Below are 19,675 nucleotides of genomic sequence, written 5' to 3' on the forward strand. Positions count from 1 at the left end.
TATTCATTATTGCCTTTAAGAACTTTATTAAAAATTATAAAAAAAAACTTAATTGATGTGTTATAATTAATAGCTCTGCCAAACGATAGTTAATGATGGCTGCTAAGTTTAGCGGGATATTGTTTTTTGCTAAGAATTTTGATACTTGTGAATATTAATCAGTAGTTATATAACTGATAAAGACCTAAGAATATATTTCATAATACAGTAATAAATATAATACCAAAGGTTTCTGCATAAATTATTTTTTTACAACAAAACATTAATATAAAAAAAACATTAAATAACTGAGTTCTCTTATAACAAATGACAAAAATATCTGGAAAAAATCTACATTTAGTGAAATATAAAGACAAAAATAATGATACACTGAACTACTACTGTAACTTAATGATCTTAATGACAATAAATACTACATATTTTTACCACACTAACCTATTGGAAAAATTTACTACCAATATTACCAATAACAAAAAAAATCCACTTCCTGATGAATCTATTTAAAAATAAAAACTTCGGTAATAATTTCAATACTAAAAAATTAAGTTACGAATAATAATGATATCAAAAAAAGATAAAAGTAATATATAGCAACAATAGCTGAACTAGTAGCCAAGTAAAAGGGGGAGAGAAGCTAGCATCATGAGGACTAGTCTCAGTTTACGTCACAACAGTCGATGAGATGGACGTCGTCTCCTCGTCATTCATCGTAAAATCCCTCATAGCTGGAGGTAAGAATATCGTTTATTTCCTTCCTATGTATTAAAGTCACATTGTTTTCCTCTCTTCTTAATAATAAACTGTAAAATATAGGGGTAACGATAGAGAATATGGATAAAAACCGAAATTGAGGTATGATAGGGGCTAGCCCACCCAACCACCATTATATTGGTCTGGTTATATATATTGTATGTGTTGAAGTAACCCTAATGGATGAACGAGGTATTGTATGGCTATATGATTATTATATATATATACACAGTAATATGGTGCATTTTTACGTATAAGTGGAATGAGTGTTTAGTTACCCATTTACATATAGACTCTGATCATTATAGCTTCAGTATTTAGCTGTAAGTGGATGTAATTCAGTATAGTCATCATTACGGAAGCTGGTAAAGACTGTCATATTCTTCACTGTGAAAAATAGCTGTACTTAATTGTAGTTCTGTCTCAGTGTTGCCAGTTGTCACCTAACTGTGGGAGTCTTCCGGTACACAGATGGACTTTGATACACTTGCCTGTAGTTCATTTTGCTTGTAAGTATATGCAGTTAACACATTGTTTTCTGTGTCTGGAATGTATTTTTTTAAATCCTGTGTAAATATATTGTTGTTTACTGTACTGATATTTGTTGTTTTTATAAGTAATGCGTAATCGTTGGCAACTGTGTGGTGTGGGCCAGGTGGTGGTGGTGTTATTCACCTCAAGAGACAGATGGACGGTGTTAACTTGGCCTTTAAAATATATTCACTCCATTTATAGCTTCCTCTTCAGTAACCATTAATTTGTGCTGGCAGATGAACTTACGACAGGATTCCATATATATATATATATATATATATATATATATATATATATATATATATATATATATATATATATATATATATATATATATATATATATATATATATATATTTCATGTAGATCCACAATGAAAACGTGGATAAGATAAGTCTTGATAAAATCACACGGGAAAAGGGAAACAACGGAGCACCTTATCTTTCGTCTTTATTCAAGACATCTGAAGATGTTTTGAATAAAGACGAAAGATAAGGTGCTCCGTTGTTTCCCTTTTCCCGTGTGATTTTATCTGTATATATATATATATATATATATATATATATATATATATATATATATATATATATATATATATATATATATATATATACATATATATATATATATACATATATATATATACATACATACATATATATGTACAATCCTCAGTCTAGTTAATTTAAAATACCACTAATAATATTTATTCAGTAAACTTGTCATACAAGTGTACATTTGGATAAACATATTAGTAAACTGCAGGTATACAGTTCAGGTATAGGTGCAGGTAAGGCCGTGGGGGTAAACTATGTGGCTAGACAGTGCAGGTAAACAACAGTGGTAAACAGTAAGGCAATTTGACCAAGGGTAGTTGATAAGGCTGTTAACTGGGCTGTCAACTGGGTAAAATTATCGTTTCGGTCATACACCTATTTAAAATGAAGGCCACAGTTGTTCAAAACACATCAAAAACTATCTGACAAACATAATTCTAACCTAACCTAACCTAACTTAACCTAACTTAACCTAACAGTAACCTAACCTTATCCTAACCTAACCCAAACCTAACCTCGCTAGATGACTGCGACAAAAATACCACCAACTGCTTATTTCCAGGAAGTTCTTTATAAAAATTCAGTTGTGCTGTCACTAAGTTGTGTAAAATTTATCTGAGACATCCCGTAGCTTACAGTGAAGTCCAGGTAAGTCTTTCGGTGTATTTATTTATTTATTTTTTTTTACAAGTACACAGCCAATGAATCTCTAGGTTAGGTTACGTTGTTAAGTTAGATTTGCTAGGTTGGGGTAGGTTAGGTTAGGTTACTTTGTTAATTTTACGTTGTTAGGTTTGGTTAGATAGGTTAGGTTAGTTTAGGTTAGATCTGTTAGGTTAGGTTAGTTTGGGTGCATTTTGGTTGTTGAGCAATGTGTTTTTTTATATTAAAATCCATGGTTGTCCACTTGTAAAAATTTACCAGGTGTTGTAGATTTGTAAAAACTTTCTTAATTAATGGAAATATGGTAGTACATTTAATTTTAAAAAGTGGATGTAGTTAGTATCGGCCATTGTTGATTATTTTAACTTTTAACAATGCAGTTTAACCTTACAGTATAGTACAGTATAGTGAGTGGATCTGTAAATTAGACTGCAACATTACAAAGTACTAAAACTATCACACATTAAGTATTACACTGTTCAAACACTAATTTATACTAAGCACTGCACTGTACATCAAATTATTAAATAATACTGTACACTACACAATATGCCAATCATTATAATGTACTGAACACTACACTGTACAAACACTATTATACCGAACACTGCATTGTACATCAACACTATACATCATTCAAAACATTACATTGTATAGTGCAATATTTACACCATTATGGTACAACATAACTTAACCATTACACTGATCATTAATTTGTATTCCTAGCAGTATTTTGTACATCACAGAACACTATCGTACTGTACAAAACTACTACACGGTCCACTATACTATTCTACTGTACATTGAACTACACTGTATGCTTAATTAAGACTCTGCTGCACCATACACTAAACATTATGCTGTACATAAAGGAATACTGTATACTTAAACACTACACTACACAGTACATTAATCACAACCTTCTTTACCGAAATACAGTAATGTACAGTACACAATAAATGCTGACTTGACACCGTCATGTTCAGCTAACTACTACATTGTGCATTAATACTACACTTTAAACTAAACCCTAAATTGAACATCTACACTTTTAACCGTATACTGTGTACCAAACATTACACTATACTGTACATTGCAGTGAAACCTCTATATAACAAACTACATTGAGAGGAAAATCAGTTATATCGAGGGTTCGTTATCTAATGAAGTAAATAGAGATGAAAGTCCATTATACCAAGGGTACCGTTTGATGTAAAACCATCCATCTAACGGATTATAATGAGTGAAGTCCGTTATATGGAGGTTTTTACTGCACTGTACACTGGATGTAATGTTTATGTACAGTACTCAATATATTACACTGTCCAATACCTTAACATTTTTCGACCGGAATATTGTGTATAACATGGAATATGTATATGGATTGTATCTTACACTATATTTGGATAAAACGACACAGGGGAAACTCTGAAGCACCTTAGCTTTCCTCTTTATACAGTACATGAGGGCAGTCCTAAGAGGTTGGGACTCAGTCAACACCCAGATGTAATGACTGTAGGTAGAAGATGCAGTGTGCATTAGGTGGCAAGTGAAGGATGTACAGTAGCTAAAACAACTATCTGTGCAGGTGGGGGTCGATATGCTCCCCCGAAATTTTACGTGTGACTAGTGACAGCCCTCATATACCAATATATTTTATCGTCCCTGGTCTCGCATTGTTTCTCACAAAGTTTGCACAGATAGTTGTTTTAGCTACTGTACATAGAGTTCAAAAAGTCAGTTTATTCTCTTATTCGTCTTCTCACTCCCTGTATAACGATTAATTTAACACACCACAATTAGGAATGGTTGAAGTTTGAAAAGAGAGTTTGGGGATATCTGACGAGCATTGAAAGTCGTTGGTTTTATACCAGTACTGTACAGTGAGTATATGAAATGTCATTTAAAGATTAGTGGAGGTTTTCAAAAGAGATCATTACAGTACATATTTCTTCAATATATTCATGAGTAACCAAGGCTAAACGGTATACTAGTTATGTTGGAATGTGGGGTTCAAGTCCCGGTCAATAACAACAGCACCTGACACAAAACATAACCTATTGTCAGTTTGTCATAGCGTCGTTTAATGTCGCCCTAGTGCTTATTATGTTTTTTTGCGATCTTTTATTGTCTTGTGTTATTACTATAATTATCATACTTCCATTCAGCATCGGTTATTTGAGAAGCTAGAGTTGGTAGAAGGTATCGCTGCTGTAGGTTAGGTGTTGTTCTGGGTCAAATCTAAGTAATGAGCTTGGTATTTATGAAAAACGAAGCCTTTTATAAAAGATCAAACTCACTAGTAAGCTATTTTTTGTCATCTAATTTGTAAAAAAAAAAAAGAAAAAAAAAAAGTAAAAATAGTCCGTTCAGAGAGTTTGTTCATTATATTCCACTAACAAGTAAAATACACAGTGATTGTAACTGGTAGATAGTTCCAGTGTTTTTGCTAAGTTACTAATTGTCAATGATTCAACGATAGACCTTGTGAAGTAGTAGCTGGCCTGGCCACACTTTATTCTGCTCACCACAGACCGGCGGCGGCCTGTTGGTCACTTGGGAGGTCGGTCATGTCCGGTATGCATTGTCGGCAAATACTGGGAATTGGAAATTAGTATATGATGGCTTTAGTGATTACCCTAAGTCAAGCTGTTTTACAATATCTGTAGACCTGCACTAGATTGTTTGTACTGTACTCTTGTCAACAGAAGTCTTGTCACCTCACACGATTCTCTGGGTTCATGGATATTTTTTATTTGCTCCCGAGTCCCGAGGGGGCTAGTTTATTGGGCACCCCCTTGTCATCCTGTGCAGAAGAGTTTACAGCGCCCATCTGGGAAGCATGCGTAGTTCAGGCTTGCCTTCATGACTCATGCATCAAGGGCGTAAAAGCCTGGGTTTTGTCAGCAAGTTACATAAAGTGATAGAATGATGAGTGTGTGGGGGGAAGGTTCCCGGTACATTTTATCTGTTTATGGCAAAGTGTGGCAGGTCCCTAGTGCCAGGCCTGTCTCTGGGAGGAGGGATATCTGGTCAGGGAGGGAAGAGGTGTTAGTAGGTAAGAAAGTCAGGAGTTACCCCGGGAGTTTGAGTCGGGCCCCTGGGAGCAGAGAGAGGTGGGTGAGGTGACAGGACTATTGGCCAGTGTACAGTACATAATTTGTATACCTGGAATGTCTGTGTATATAATTTGTATATTTGTACTTCTCTTTTCATTGTAAGTACAACATACCTGTAGTCTATATTGTATACTTACATATTTTGTATAAGAGCTGAATCATTGTAAAATTATGACGATTTTACGAGGGAAATATCTATCTATCTATATATCCTAGGGCATATTTAATTAAGTTTGAAAGGTTAATACTGTAATCGTTTTATCAAAGTTTTCCGCTCGGATTCATTACCGTGTCACTACCGGTTATTGAATCACTAATATTGTAAAGAGTAGGAAGTGACGAAGAATGTTTGAAGAGAAAGTTGAGGGAACAGATTACAGGAAAAACCCCAAGGTCACGAGTATCCTGAGGGGAGGAAAGTGAAAGTGATTCCTGGAACGTTGTAGGCCTAGTCTCTGGGTTTATACATAACGTGGTCTTTGAGGAAGCTACTCTATCCACCATTTTATATGTTGTTTCGCAGGTAGGCTGTGTGTACATTATGTGAGCCAGAATCACCATGTACACACCCCCCCCCCTCCCCCAACCACCTCCACGACCTCCTATGACGTGTTATTTAAGTCTTGATATTATCCCATTGTTGTTGAAAATAGATGTGTATTTTCGCATGACAAGTTAAATAGAGTTAGGAGCTTCTTACTGTGTTCTCTGTACAGTAGTATGTATTCATGAACAGTTTATTTAAGTTTGTAAATGGCGATACATGATTATTATTTATTCAACAAGATGGTGATATGAATGGCTACAAGAGTGTATTTAATTTATCTATACACTAGTCGTAAGGGAAGTATTTCCTCATAGCCTCACGGTAAAAAAATGACTGGATTGAGGTTTGAAGCCCAGTCAAACTTATAGTATTGGTTATAAGTTGACTAGCTTCCAACTGAAGAACACCACTAAATATAACTTAGTTTGTTGGGATTATATTACTGAAAATATAAAGATATAAATACATGTAAAGAGAGTTTGTGACAAGTGCAAGCAATAAAATTGTTCGTCACTCAGACACTACTTAATGTATTGGTAACTGTTGAGGGGTCATACTGCAGTTGTGTGTAGTGGGATCACATAATGTTACTCCTGAGATGAGGTGTTGATTAACAGGTTACCTGGCACGCGGCCAACTGGTCTTGTTTTATCAGTTTTATTGACATTTAAAACTCGTCTTTTTAAAATTAAAGTTTGTCTCTTAAACCCAGATTATTACACAACGGGACGAATGTTTCCAGATGCATTGTAGTAGTCATAGTACAATGGCACCAGTCTCGAGGTATTAAAGTTAACCTTAAAGCATTGTGGTCATATGGGGTATGGGATGTTTGGGTTCACACTCAGGATGGGATGGAGAAAGGAAACTCACAATGTGCTCACTGTATACATATTGTATTGGATGTACAATGCAGCTTGGTGCTGGGAAGTGGCAGCGTGGTTACAAGCGTGATGTAGAGAGAGCTGGTTGGTGAGGATGCCCAGAGGAGAACAGCTTGTGGGTCGCCATGCTTGCCGGCGGGAGCGAGGGCCGCCAGGCAGCAGTGGAGGACGTGGTGTAGCTTGCTGTGGCTGTAGCTAGAGGAAGAGAGAGGTCACCATGAGGTCAGGTCTTAAATAGCGGGGGTAGGCGTGGCTTAGTAGTTGACCTCCGTGATGTATGGCGGCGCTGGTTGACCCAGACCACGAGGCATACACTGGGGAATTCGCGGGGTCGGCTACTCAGCGACAAACAGCGTTTGTAGGGGAGAAATCCACTACAATACTCCCCCCTTCCCTCCAGGCGGTGTAGGAGACTTGTTGTCTGCATGGTTGCATGGCACATGTGAGGCAGAACTGGCGGTGCGTGCCACATGTGAGCCATAACGGCGATGGCGTGGATGAGCCGACCGCTAGAGGAGACAACTGTCTAGATACACAATACCTGTGGGAGTAGAGAGGGAGAAAAAGGGTGTGTGGAGGCGATGAATGTTGTACTTCCCTCACGGCAGGTACAGAGTCGTCAGATGCGCCTGCTGGGGTGTGTGGGCCTGGGTCAGGAGCAGGGGCTGCATCAGCAGAAGCGGATGAGGGCTCGTGACAGCAGTTGGGTCCACGACAGCAGCAGGGTGCAGGACAGTAGCAGGGAGTACCTGAGGGAGAAAAGAGGGGTGTGTTGGTCCGCACTCAGGCGCATGGGCCGCGTCGGGAGCAGGGGCTGCATCAGGAGGAGCGGCAGGGGGTACTGCTGGGCCGGGGGCGGCGTCTGAGGCAGGACGGGTGTGCTGGGGTCGGTAGGACGTGGTGCTTGGGGCTGGTGTCTGCTTAGAGAAGTAGTGCTGCTCTAGGGTGTCTAACCTGCGGTTTAGAGACAGTAGCTGTAGAGCCGATGAGAGCTGCTTCTGGCTGGATAAGCCAGTCTTCCATGTTGCTTGAAGACTGGGAGCGTGATCTGTTTCTCCTCCATCCTGTGTGAGTGCAAATCTCCGGGGTCACCATTTGTGGGAGATGGGATGTTTGGGTTCACACTCAGGATGGGATGGAGAAAGGAAACTCACAATGTGCTCACTGTATACATATTGTATTGGATGTACAATGCAGCTTGGTGCTGGGAAGTGGCAGCGTGGTTACAAGCGTGATGTGGAGAGCTGGTTGGTGAGGATGCCCAGAGGAGGACAGCTTGTGGGTCGCCATGCTCGCCGGCGGGAGCGAGGGCCGCCAGGCAGTGGCGGAGGAGGTGGTGTAGCTTGCTGCGGCTGTAGCTAGAGGAAGAGAGAGGTCACCACGAGGTCAGGTCTTAAATAGCGGGGGTAGGCGTGGCTTAGTAGTTGACCTCCGTGATGTATGGCGGCGCTGGTCGACCCAGACCACGAGGCATACACTGGGGAATTCGCGGGGTCGGCTACTCAGCGACAAACAGCGTTTGTAGGGGAGAAATCCACTACAGTCATGCAAGATGCGTTGATGTATTTATGTAAGTTTTATGTAATCAAAACTAGACTGAATGTGTTGAATTATTACTCTTTTATAAAGTGAAGGAAGTCTGGAGTTTATAATATTTTCCAGTTGTTTACATTAGGGACCAGTGGGATAGTAGGAAAAGTTGGATCAAGGAGAATACAGTACTGTACTCTAGGTCTAGGAGGAGAGTTTTATCCCACCGACGATGGCGCCGCCAAGCTTCTGGTAAGTTGAAACTCAGTTAAGCCCACTACACCGCACCTGATATTGTTTATTTTTTATTATTTTTGGGGGGTGTGTGATTTTGGATTATTTTATCATTCGCCACTTATCTGGTCTGATCTTATCTCACCAGATTGTTCAGTTAAAACAATTTATATCTAGTTTAAGTTATTTAGATATCTAGGAGTAATGTCTCAGCTACTCACTAATTAATTTGCAGAATAAATATAATATTTACCTATTTATGGGAATATATTGTACGTACTGTTACTCCTTTGGGTTCTTTAGTAAGGCGATGGTGGCAGCTACAGTGAATGGTGTAACACTTGTGTGAAGCTTTACACCAGTTTACACCATTTAGCCTGAACAAAATATCACAGACAGTATTAAACTTTTATCTCAAATATGTACATTATTATATAGCTTATCCATTTCTAATTACTAATTCAGACAATGGGAAATACTGTGGTCTTACACACTAAATGAATTACCTAAAAAAGTCTGGAACATATCAGAGTATACCATATGCATGTGTGTGGGTGACAGCCATTACCCTTGGTGCTTAACATAGAGATAAGATACAATTAGCTGTTAAGGATATCATGTTACGACATTTATACCAGCCAAGTAGTTTACCTCTGGTCTGTACAGTAATGTGTTTCTTACATTAACACTTATATATTGTACTGTACAGTAATGTGTTTCTTACATATACTGTACATGTTTGACCTGATATACTGTACATGTTTGACCTAATATACTGTACGTTTGACCTGATATACTGTACATGTTGACCTGATATACTGTACATGTTGACCTAATATACTGTACATGTTGACCTAATATACTGTACATGTTGACCTGATATACTGTACATGTTGACCTGATATACTGTACATGTTGACCTGATATACTGTACATGTTGACCTAATATATATACTGTATATATGTGTGTGTGTGTTTTTGTTGCAGGTGTAGCTGGGATGTGTGCTAAGACAACAGTGGCACCTCTAGATCGAATCAAAATCCTCCTCCAGGCTCACAATAAACACTACAAGCATGACGGTATGTTTTTTTTTTCTTTCTTTTTTTAATATGGGGATTAGCCCACTCAGGCACACTGACAAACATCGGGGCCAGGGAGGCGAATATGTAATAATAATAATAATAATAATAATAATAATAATAATAATAATAATAATAATAATAATAAAGAACCATAAAGTAATACAAAAATTTAATAAAGATCAATAGGGAGAAATAATATATGTATGTTGTGTTGTGTTGTCAGGGAAACAACTGAGACCCTACAACTGTGTGTAAATGAGGCAGAAAGTCAGATCATCAACCTGGTCACATATGGCAGCAGGGTCTACCATTAGACAACACATTATGCTTCCAATATCTTCCTCCCTGTTTGATAGCTGCCCACTATGTTAATAATATCGTTAATGTTAAACTTCATTATCATTACATGTTGGATCAATAACCTTCACTACATAACACTACAATCATGACAATATTGTTTAAGTTATCGCAGGAGTTAAGTTATTGTAATTATGTTATTGCAGGTGTTTTCAGCGGGTTAAGAAACATCGTCGCCAAAGAAAACGTCTGGGCTTTATACAAGGGAAATGGTGCCCAGATGGTTCGAATCTTCCCATATGCTTCTACACAGTTCACATCTTTTGAACTTTATAAGAAGGTCTGTGGAACATTTTGAACTCATTATATAGATACAGTTAAGCTACTGTTAACATCTTTTGAACATTTTGTACTGTATAGATTATTGAACACATTATATAGACACAGTTAAACCACACTGTTCACATATTTTTAACTTTATAAGAAGGTCTGTTGAACATTTTGAACAAATTATATAGACAATTACTTAAGAGGCTTCCAATAGTAGACTAAACTGTTATTTATATAATCACAAAATACACTGGGACATTATTTATAGAAGTACTGTACTGTTTTATACTGTACTGTCCTGTATTATACTGTACTGTATTATACTGTACTGTATTATACTGTATTACCTCAACCATAGCCATGTTTAATCACCAATCTTACTTACAGGTACTAAACAACCTATGGGGTCACAATAAATACCTCAACAAAACTACCTCAGCAATAGCAGGATCACTAGCAGGGGTAACTGCAGTGTTCCTCACGTACCCACTTGACACTATAAGAGCCAGACTAGCGTTCCAGGTGTCGGGGGAACATTTATACACTGGTATATTGAACGCCGCCACCACTATATTTCAGACGGTAAGTAATTTATTTGCATATAGGTCTTGCTTGTGAGAGAGACAGACAGACAGACATAAATCCATTAGGTTGTAATACATTGGTCTATCCAGAAGTCATACATGTTGGCAACACTGGCGGTCGTGTCTTATATGAAATGAAAGTCTTTAATAATTACAAAGTTTTAATTATTTTCTGTAGTGTTTTATTTTGTTTTAATTCATCAGTCAATGGTAACTTTAAAACATATATTACCTGTTAATTATTTACTGTATTATATTGTTTTAACTGGATCCTAAGGTTCTATGGTTTCCAGTAGACTATCTACACTAATCATATCATCTAAGAAAGTAATCATGGCAGAAAATTAACAAAATAGAATAAATAACAGACATAACGGTAAAATATTATACAGTAAACCCCCACTTTACGCGGTTTCACTTTACGCGGTGCCCTGCCGAAACCTTAATGCTCACTTTCCGCGGTGTGTGTACCCCTTTACGCGGAGAGCGGAGCGAGCAGGGTGCGCACAAGGTAGCCCAGTCATCAAAACATTACCGAGTTCTTCACCCGCCACCCACCACAGCCGGCCCAAGTCAGTGCTAATGATAGTGAGGATATGGACTTATATGGCCTTTGAGGGGTTTGACAAAGAGGCCCTGCAAGCCTCTGTGGTGGATAGTGATACAATTGATACAAGTGATACAGGTGAGGGCCAATAATCTGCCCTCTGCCTCGGAACCAACCCCCCATCCCCGTGTGCCCAGCCATCTTTTCTACTAATGTAAGTGTTAAAAAACCTAATATTATTGATATTTCTCTTAATTATTAATTGTGTGTGCATACCATCATAAAATTAAGAAGTTATTTTTACTACAACGTAGGTATTGTGTCTGAAAAAGTGGAGTTTGGGGGTCGGCCCGGTCTCTAAATCCCATATGTTATGTTGTTCACTTTACGCGGGCCGCTGTGGGTTCAATTGACCGCGTAAAGTGAGGGTTCACTGTATTATACATCGTGTCTCGGTAATATTTCGTTGTTTATTTATATATTTAGTGATTTATACCGATATTGTTTATAGGAAGGTGGTATGAGAGCTTTGTATAGAGGATTCACTGCTACTGTATGTGGTATGATTCCCTATGCAGGCCTGAGCTTCTACTGCTTTGAACAGATGAAGTACCTGTGTATGAAACATCTCCCTGACCAAACATGTAGGAGTTGTGATAAAAATACAGGTTAGTTGTATTAAATGTTTGTTGTTGGGTGTTTTATAGGCTGGAAGAATTGTTGTTGATGTGTGTGGGGAGGTTAGCCCTTTGATGATGGTGATTTAACCCTTTAATGACTGATTTAATCCTTTGATGGTGGTGATTTAACCCTTTGATGGCTATGATTTAACCCTTTGATGACTATGATTTAACCCTTTGATGACTATGATTTAACCCTTTGATGACTATGATTTAACCCTTTGATGACTATGATTTAACCCTTTGATGACTATGATTTAACCCTTTGATGGCTATGATTTAACCCTTTGATGACTATGATTTAACCCTTTGATGGTAATTTAACCTGGTCTGGCAGGATATAGTACAGTTAGTATCATTCCTTACAACAGGTGGTCTGGTCTTGTTAATTCCTGCCAAGCTCCTGTGTGGTGGTCTGGCAGGAGCCATCGCCCAGAGCTTCTCCTACCCTTTTGACGTCACCCGGCGGAGGATGCAGCTGGCCTGGATGACTGAGGAGACTCGTAAGTTTGGGTGAGTCCATCAACCGTTTGTTTTATTTAATTATATTCCGTGTTTATATTATTGTATTATCTTTATTGTCTTAAAAACAGTCACCTTTTTTATTGAAGAAATGGAGGTGTTATATTTTTTGTATCATTTATATTATACTGTAGTGTAATAGTTAATACTGTAGATTAAACTCTTATTTTAGTGGTTGTTTATATTACAGCACTATACTGTACTATATAGTCATTCACACTTGCTTCCCCTTCACTAAATTGTCTTAAAGAAGTAATATATTTACTGTTATTTTTTATATACCTTGTGTACATATATTTAAAGTACATTTTTGTAACCCCCTAGTTACTGTATTATTACATACAATACTGTACACTATACTGTAATATATATGTGTTAGTAGCCATGGTCTTTATAGTACAATACAGTATAGTACAATATATGCCTTCATTGTTAGTGTCAGATAACTTAGTCTTAGTTAAGTTAGATGTACACTACTATACTGTAGTCTATACTGTACTATACTGTAGCTTTATTTTATTTTGTCAGTATAAAGATACCATTAACTTATGTTTTTAATAGTAGTCATTAGCAGTTAATTTAATGACCTCATTTAATGTATATAAATTACCACTTGAAAGTTTTTTGTGTGATTTATGATGACATTTACAGTTTATGATGACTTATACTGCACACTTTATGGTGACTTATAGTACAGAGTTATTAGTGATGACTTGTTGTATTGTCTTATAAAAGGAGTTGTGTTAAATGTTTTAATTAGTGAAAATATATATGTTTCTCTCCATCTCTCTTTCATGTACTCTACTGTATTCCACTCTACTGTACTGTACTCTACTGTACTCAACTGGATGGTGCATTATACAGAGAGTAAGTTATATGATTATTTAGTTTAGTTATTAATGGTGATGATGTTATCTTTGTCACACTAAACTAATTTTTGTGTGCTTGTATGAATACTTTAGGTCTAACACTTATCCTGTATTGTATTGATCCTCACAACAATTTTATTGGCTTTTTATTTATTAACATTTTTATAATATTTACCCGTTAAATAATGTTAATCTAAATTATTACAATGATACAGTTAACCCTCTAAGATCTGGCCCTAAATAATGTTAATCTAAATTATTACAATGATACAGTTAACCCTCTAAGATCTGGCCCTAAATAATGTTAATCTAAATTATTACAATGATACAGTTAACCCTCTAAGATCTGGACCTGGTAAATTCAAGTTTAGGAAGATTGAGACATAATTTTGGGGGTTCTGGGCTAAGAAGTCTCCCTAAAAAGCATTCCCAAAACAGAGCAAAGATCATTTTAGGTTTGGTCAGGTCAGGTTAGGTGTGCGCTGCTTGACCCGGCAGTCACGCTGGACACAGGTTCCCGAGGAGATGGTAAACATAAACAGAGTTGTCAATTGTTGTTTTTTGGGGGATACTATTTCCTTCACTCTAATAATGATACAATGTTTATTATTATGTTGCCGTAGGTAAGTTAGACTACAAGATCCGTATTACGATCGTACGCCTGACAATAAGTGTGGGTCAGGGGAGAGAGTAAGTGATCGCTAGTTGGGCTTCGTCTGATCTTAACTCTCCTCCCTCTCTGATTTCACTGGATTTACTGTTATTATTACTATTTACTGATATTATAGTGATTATTAATGGCATTGTGGTTAGGTTAGACTCATGAATCCACCAGGCAGACTACTGGACCAAGCTGTGAGATGTTATGGTAGTTTTTCAAATACTATTTTTGGGCAGATATACATAACTTTATTTATTTTTATTGATATACTTACATACATACACCATCCTACATACACCATCATACATACATAATGTGAAAACGGTTAAAGAAATAATTGTCTTCAGGGCCAACACAGTGCGGGAGGAGAACTTGGAGTGTAGTTGGTGGGGGGGTGTTGGTCAGGGTGTAGCTGGTGAGGGGTGTTGGTCAGGGTGTAGTTGGTGGGGGGTGTTGGTCAGGGTGTAGCTGGTGGGGGGTGTTCAGGGGTCAGGGTGTAGCTGGTGAGGGGTGTTGGTCAGGGTAGGGTGTTCAGGGTGTAGCTGGTGAGGGGTGTTGGTCAGGGGTGTAGCTGGTGAGGGGTGTTGGTCAGGTGTAGCTGGTGGGGTGTTGGTCAGGGTGTAGCTGGTGAGGGTGTTGGTCAGGGTGTAGCTGGTGGGGGTGTTGGTCAGGGTGTAGCTGGTGGGGGGTATTGGTCAGGGTGTAGCAAGGAGTACAGGCAAATGGCGACTGTGTTAAACTTTCAATTGGCTTTTATTTACTACAGTAGTTTGGCAATTGAGTATTTTTTTTTATTGTTACTTATTTATTAGTTATTATTTTTACTTATTGCTCACATTTATTGATATTGTTTTTATTAAGATAACTATGGCTACAGGAGGGAAAAACTATGGCTACAGGAGGAAATAACTAGGGCTACAGGAGGAAAAATTATGGTTACAGGAGGAAATAACTAGGGCTACAGGAGGAAAAATTATGGCTACAGGAGGAAATAACTAGGGCTACAGGAGGAAAAATTATGGCTACAGGAGGAAATAACTAGGGCTACAGGAGGAAAATACACAAGAGTTAATCCCAAGTACTCCCTACTAAAATGGGGTGATGGGTGCATCTTATAGTATACCCGAATATGCTGTATGTATGTATATATGTATGCATGTATTTTTGTCAGTTTTACACCATTATTTATCACTTTCATACATTCACCGGAGGAGGATTGGCACAAATGGGTTATCAGGATCGCTGTAGAGTTACATCATGAGAATAACGACCTCTACACACTTCTACAGGATGGGTATGGTGGACACGTTACGTCTGATCTACAAGGAGAACGGGGTAACCAGAGGACTGTACCGAGGAATGAGCATCAACTACATGAGGGCAATACCTATGGTGGCTGTTTCGTTTTCAACCTATGAACTGACCAAACAGATGTTAGGCCTGGATACTGGGCTTGCTATTAAGATGGGGTAACTTTAGATTCTGGTGTAGGGTAGGATGTAGTGTAGGGTAGTAGTAGTGTAGGGTAGTAGTAGTGTAGTGTAGTGTAGAGTACTGTTGTGTTGTAGTCTTAGTGTAGAGTAGTGTAGTGTAGAGTACTGTTGTGTTGTAGTCTTAGTGTAGTGTATTGTAGTGTACTGTAGTATAGTGTACTGTAGTGTTTTATTCAAGAATTTGTACTCAATTTTTTAACTCCTATTTAATATAAAGCTTCAAGTGAATATAATCTGTAATTAATTTTGTCCATCAAGATGAAATAATTTGTGATATTGTTTATGACTGTACGTACATGATACTGTTTGAGTGTACGTACATGATACTGTTTATGACTGTACGTACATAACACTGTACACTGACACCTTGTTACTTAATGCACAGTATCATTTAATATGACCAATTAGAACAATTTAATTACATCGTTAAGTGATTTAATTGCTCACACTAATTAGGGTATACTGTACTTTGTTCCAGACCAACTAATATTGTTAACAGTTATCTGATATTTTTAATTACTTTTCTAATGATGAGGTGATTATACCCACTTGTTAACAAAAGACCTAATACACTAACGATGCTTAGAGGTCATAAGGTTAAGCGGGGACCTCCAGAACGTCTCTCATCGCTATCTTTTCTCATATTTCCTTTATTATGATGTTCGGTGCACAAATTTTCACATCAATTTTTTTTTTATGGGAAATTCAGGCAATGACTTGACAGTTAATGATGAATAATCGTTTAATGACCAAACGACACCAACAACAAAAACACCTTAACCAATCGGGGGCGGGGCATAGCTGGTAAACGAGTTAATTTAATCATATATACGATACTGTCGTCCTTGTGGTGTGGTGGTAGGGATGCCTGTTCACACACAAGAGGTCCAGAGTTTGATTCCCAACATGAGGTATTGACTATAGTACAGTATATATGTAACATTTCACCTATTCACACCAACTTTTTATGTGGTTAAATTAAATAGATTTATGTTAATGTGTGGTGGTGGTAGATATAATACAATGGTTGAAAGACTTAAAAGTGGATAATGATTATTGAAGAATATTCACCAAGAAATTCATTATGGTGGCATAATGCTGATGTTAGCTGGTACTGTACTGTACTCTGGTCTACCCTACCCTACCCTACCTTACCCTACCCTACCTTACCCTGCTCTCTCCTACCTTACCCTACCCTACCCTACTCTACTCTATCCTACCCTACTCTACCTTACCCTGCTCTCTCCTACCCTACCCTACTCTACTCTTATCATACATCTTACAGTATAAGTCGTATTAGCTCTTTATGAGAAGGACTATACTGTACTGTATGCAATTGTTATTCTTGTTATAATTTGTAAATATTAAACAAATAAAAAAAATAAAAAATTACTAACATAAAATAGAGATAAAAATTGAGAGAATATTATTGATATTTTAATCTTTTACATCGGAGAACTACGCACACATACACATTTACATATATTACATACACACATAACATACTTATACACACACACATATAACATACATACATTCCATACACAAACACACATAACATACCGTAAACACACACACACACACACACACACACACACAGCTGTAATATCCCATCATACAATAGAAGATAATAATTATGTTTTTGTTCTTATAATAAATGAAATATTAAAGATACGGAAATACAGTAATACAATAATACAGTATGTAATATATTATACACCCACTAAAATATTATTTGGCACTCTTACTGTGTGATACAATATGACACAGGTGTAAAATAATATTTTAGTGGGTGGACAATATAAGTTTTATACTGTACCCAAGAAAAATACAGAATACAGCTGCTCCTCGACTTACGATGGGGTTAGGGACCCAAATCCTGGTCGTAAGTCGAAAATTATTAAATAATACATAGAAAATCTAAAATGGGTGTCTCTTTTTCTTCTCAGCACCACAAAACTCTCACTTTTAAAGTGAATTACAAACGAAAATTTTGTCAGTACACAGCACAATCACTAACGTCCGGACTCGAAAATACGTAATTTTAAAAATTTTGGTTCGAATGAGGCGGTCGTATGTCTGGGTGGTCGTAAGTTGAGTAGGTCGTATGTCTGGGTGGTCGTAAGTTGAGTAGGTCGTATGTCTGGGTGGTCGTAAGTTGAGTAGGTTGTATGTCCGGGTGGTCGTAAGTCGAGTAGGTCGTATGTCCGGGTGGTCGTAAGTTGAGTAGGTTGTATGTCCGGGTGGTCGTAAGTTGAGTAGGTCGTATGTCCGGGTGGTCGTAGTTGAGTAGGTCGTATGTCCGGGTGGTCGTAAGTTGAGTAGGTCGTATGTCCGGGTGGTCGTAAGTTGAGTAGGTCGTATGTCCGGGTGGTCGTAAGTTGAGTAGGTCGTATGTCTGGGTGGTCGTAAGTTGAGTAGGTCGTATAAGTTGAGTCGGTCGTATGTCCGGGTGGTCGTAAGTTGAGTAGGTCGTATGTCCGGGTGGTCGTAAGTTGAGTAGGTCGTATGCCTAGGAGTAGCTGTACTTGTGTGTTTGGGGAAGTTGCTTATGACATAACAGTGTATTAAGAAATTTTATTTTTTGGGGACAGGATGTGTAGCTGAGTTAGATTAAGTAATGGTATATTATTGTACAGTACAGGGGGTCCCCGGGTTAGGTTTGGTTAGGGTTAGGTTAGGTTAGGGTCTGATATAGTAGTACAGATGTTTGTAAGTCGGGCGTTCATAAAGCAGGGATCTCCTGTACATCGCATAATATTTTTGATCAAATATGAAACTTATTATAATACATAAACACAACAAATTAGGTTAATCAATTTAAATGATTTCAAAATGCATATAACTGTACCATACTTTATTATGTACATATATATATACCCTGTATGTATATAACTGTACTGTACTTTATTATATATATACTGTATATATATATATATGTATGTTTATATTATACAGTATATGTGTGTATATAACTGTACTGTACTTTATTATATATATGTACTCTGTATGTATGTTATATTATACAGTATAAATTTATATTTCTATGTAAATTTGCAATATAATATTTTACAGATTTTACAATTAATGTTTAAGGTGCCAGATAAAAGGTCCAATAAATTACTGAAAGTTTATATACAGTATTGATCTTTTATTTATATACAAGATAAAATTTATTATCTGAGTGTGTTTCCCCTTGATGTATATTACAGTATATCCTGCTGTAATGATGGTGATGTATTATATCCTGCTGTATTGTCTGCCCCCCATCAACCATGAGGTACAGTATATAACCGATATGCAAGTTGTCGTAAAGCATGAAGGCCTTGATGTACTGGAGGGGTGACAATGATAAAAAGCATGCAGAAGGCCTGACCAATACAGTGTTTAGGATGATGCAAGTTGTCGTAGAAGCTATGAAGGTCAAGATGGTATTGCCCTGAATTGCATAGTCAAGGTGAAAGAGGCTATTGTGTCATAAGGAAATGAGTTCCCTAGGGACGAAATAGATGAAGCTGGAGCCCTGTTGGTTGCCAACTAGAGCAAGTTGGGGAAAGAGATCCTTTGCCAAGACTGGAGGAAGTAGCTGATAGAATGGAGGTGGTTGTTAAGAGAGTTCTGATGAGGCATTAGCAGGGCCACGGGAGTGTGGCAGAGTAATGCAGGATCAGAACAGGTTCTACAGCAGCTAGGACTCTGAAGAAGTGTGTCAAGAAATTAAAATTAACGACCTACTGTTAGGGAGAGGAGGAACAACGGGAACGTCTCCAGTGAACAATGTAATAGTTTCT

The 19,675-nt window shown here is 37.6% G+C and overlaps 1 protein-coding gene across 2 annotated transcripts; it reads left to right on the top strand.

Annotated features, from left to right (window-relative positions):
- The first annotated feature begins 625 nt into the window (after positions 1-625).
- Positions 626-17,257, top strand: LOC121862799 (graves disease carrier protein-like). 2 transcript variants are annotated; one of them, XM_042361110.1, is made up of 8 exons: positions 626-731; positions 9,806-9,898; positions 10,405-10,538; positions 10,916-11,110; positions 12,171-12,327; positions 12,711-12,852; positions 13,726-13,728; positions 15,681-17,257. In XM_042361110.1, the coding sequence occupies exons 1-8, from the start codon at positions 683-685 to the stop codon at positions 15,862-15,864; spliced, it is 957 nt and encodes a 318-aa protein (XP_042217044.1). In that variant the 5' UTR covers positions 626-682; the 3' UTR covers positions 15,865-17,257. The 2 variants fall into 2 exon arrangements, with proteins under 2 accessions (XP_042217044.1, XP_042217045.1); XM_042361111.1 differs by lacking the exon at positions 626-731 and adding an exon at positions 2,094-2,489.
- Positions 17,258-19,675: the final 2,418 nt, after the last annotated feature.

This window comes from Homarus americanus, unplaced genomic scaffold, assembly GCF_018991925.1.
Source record: "Homarus americanus isolate GMGI-L3 unplaced genomic scaffold, GMGI_Hamer_2.0 scaffold42657, whole genome shotgun sequence".
Classification (NCBI taxonomy): domain Eukaryota; kingdom Metazoa; phylum Arthropoda; class Malacostraca; order Decapoda; family Nephropidae; genus Homarus; species Homarus americanus.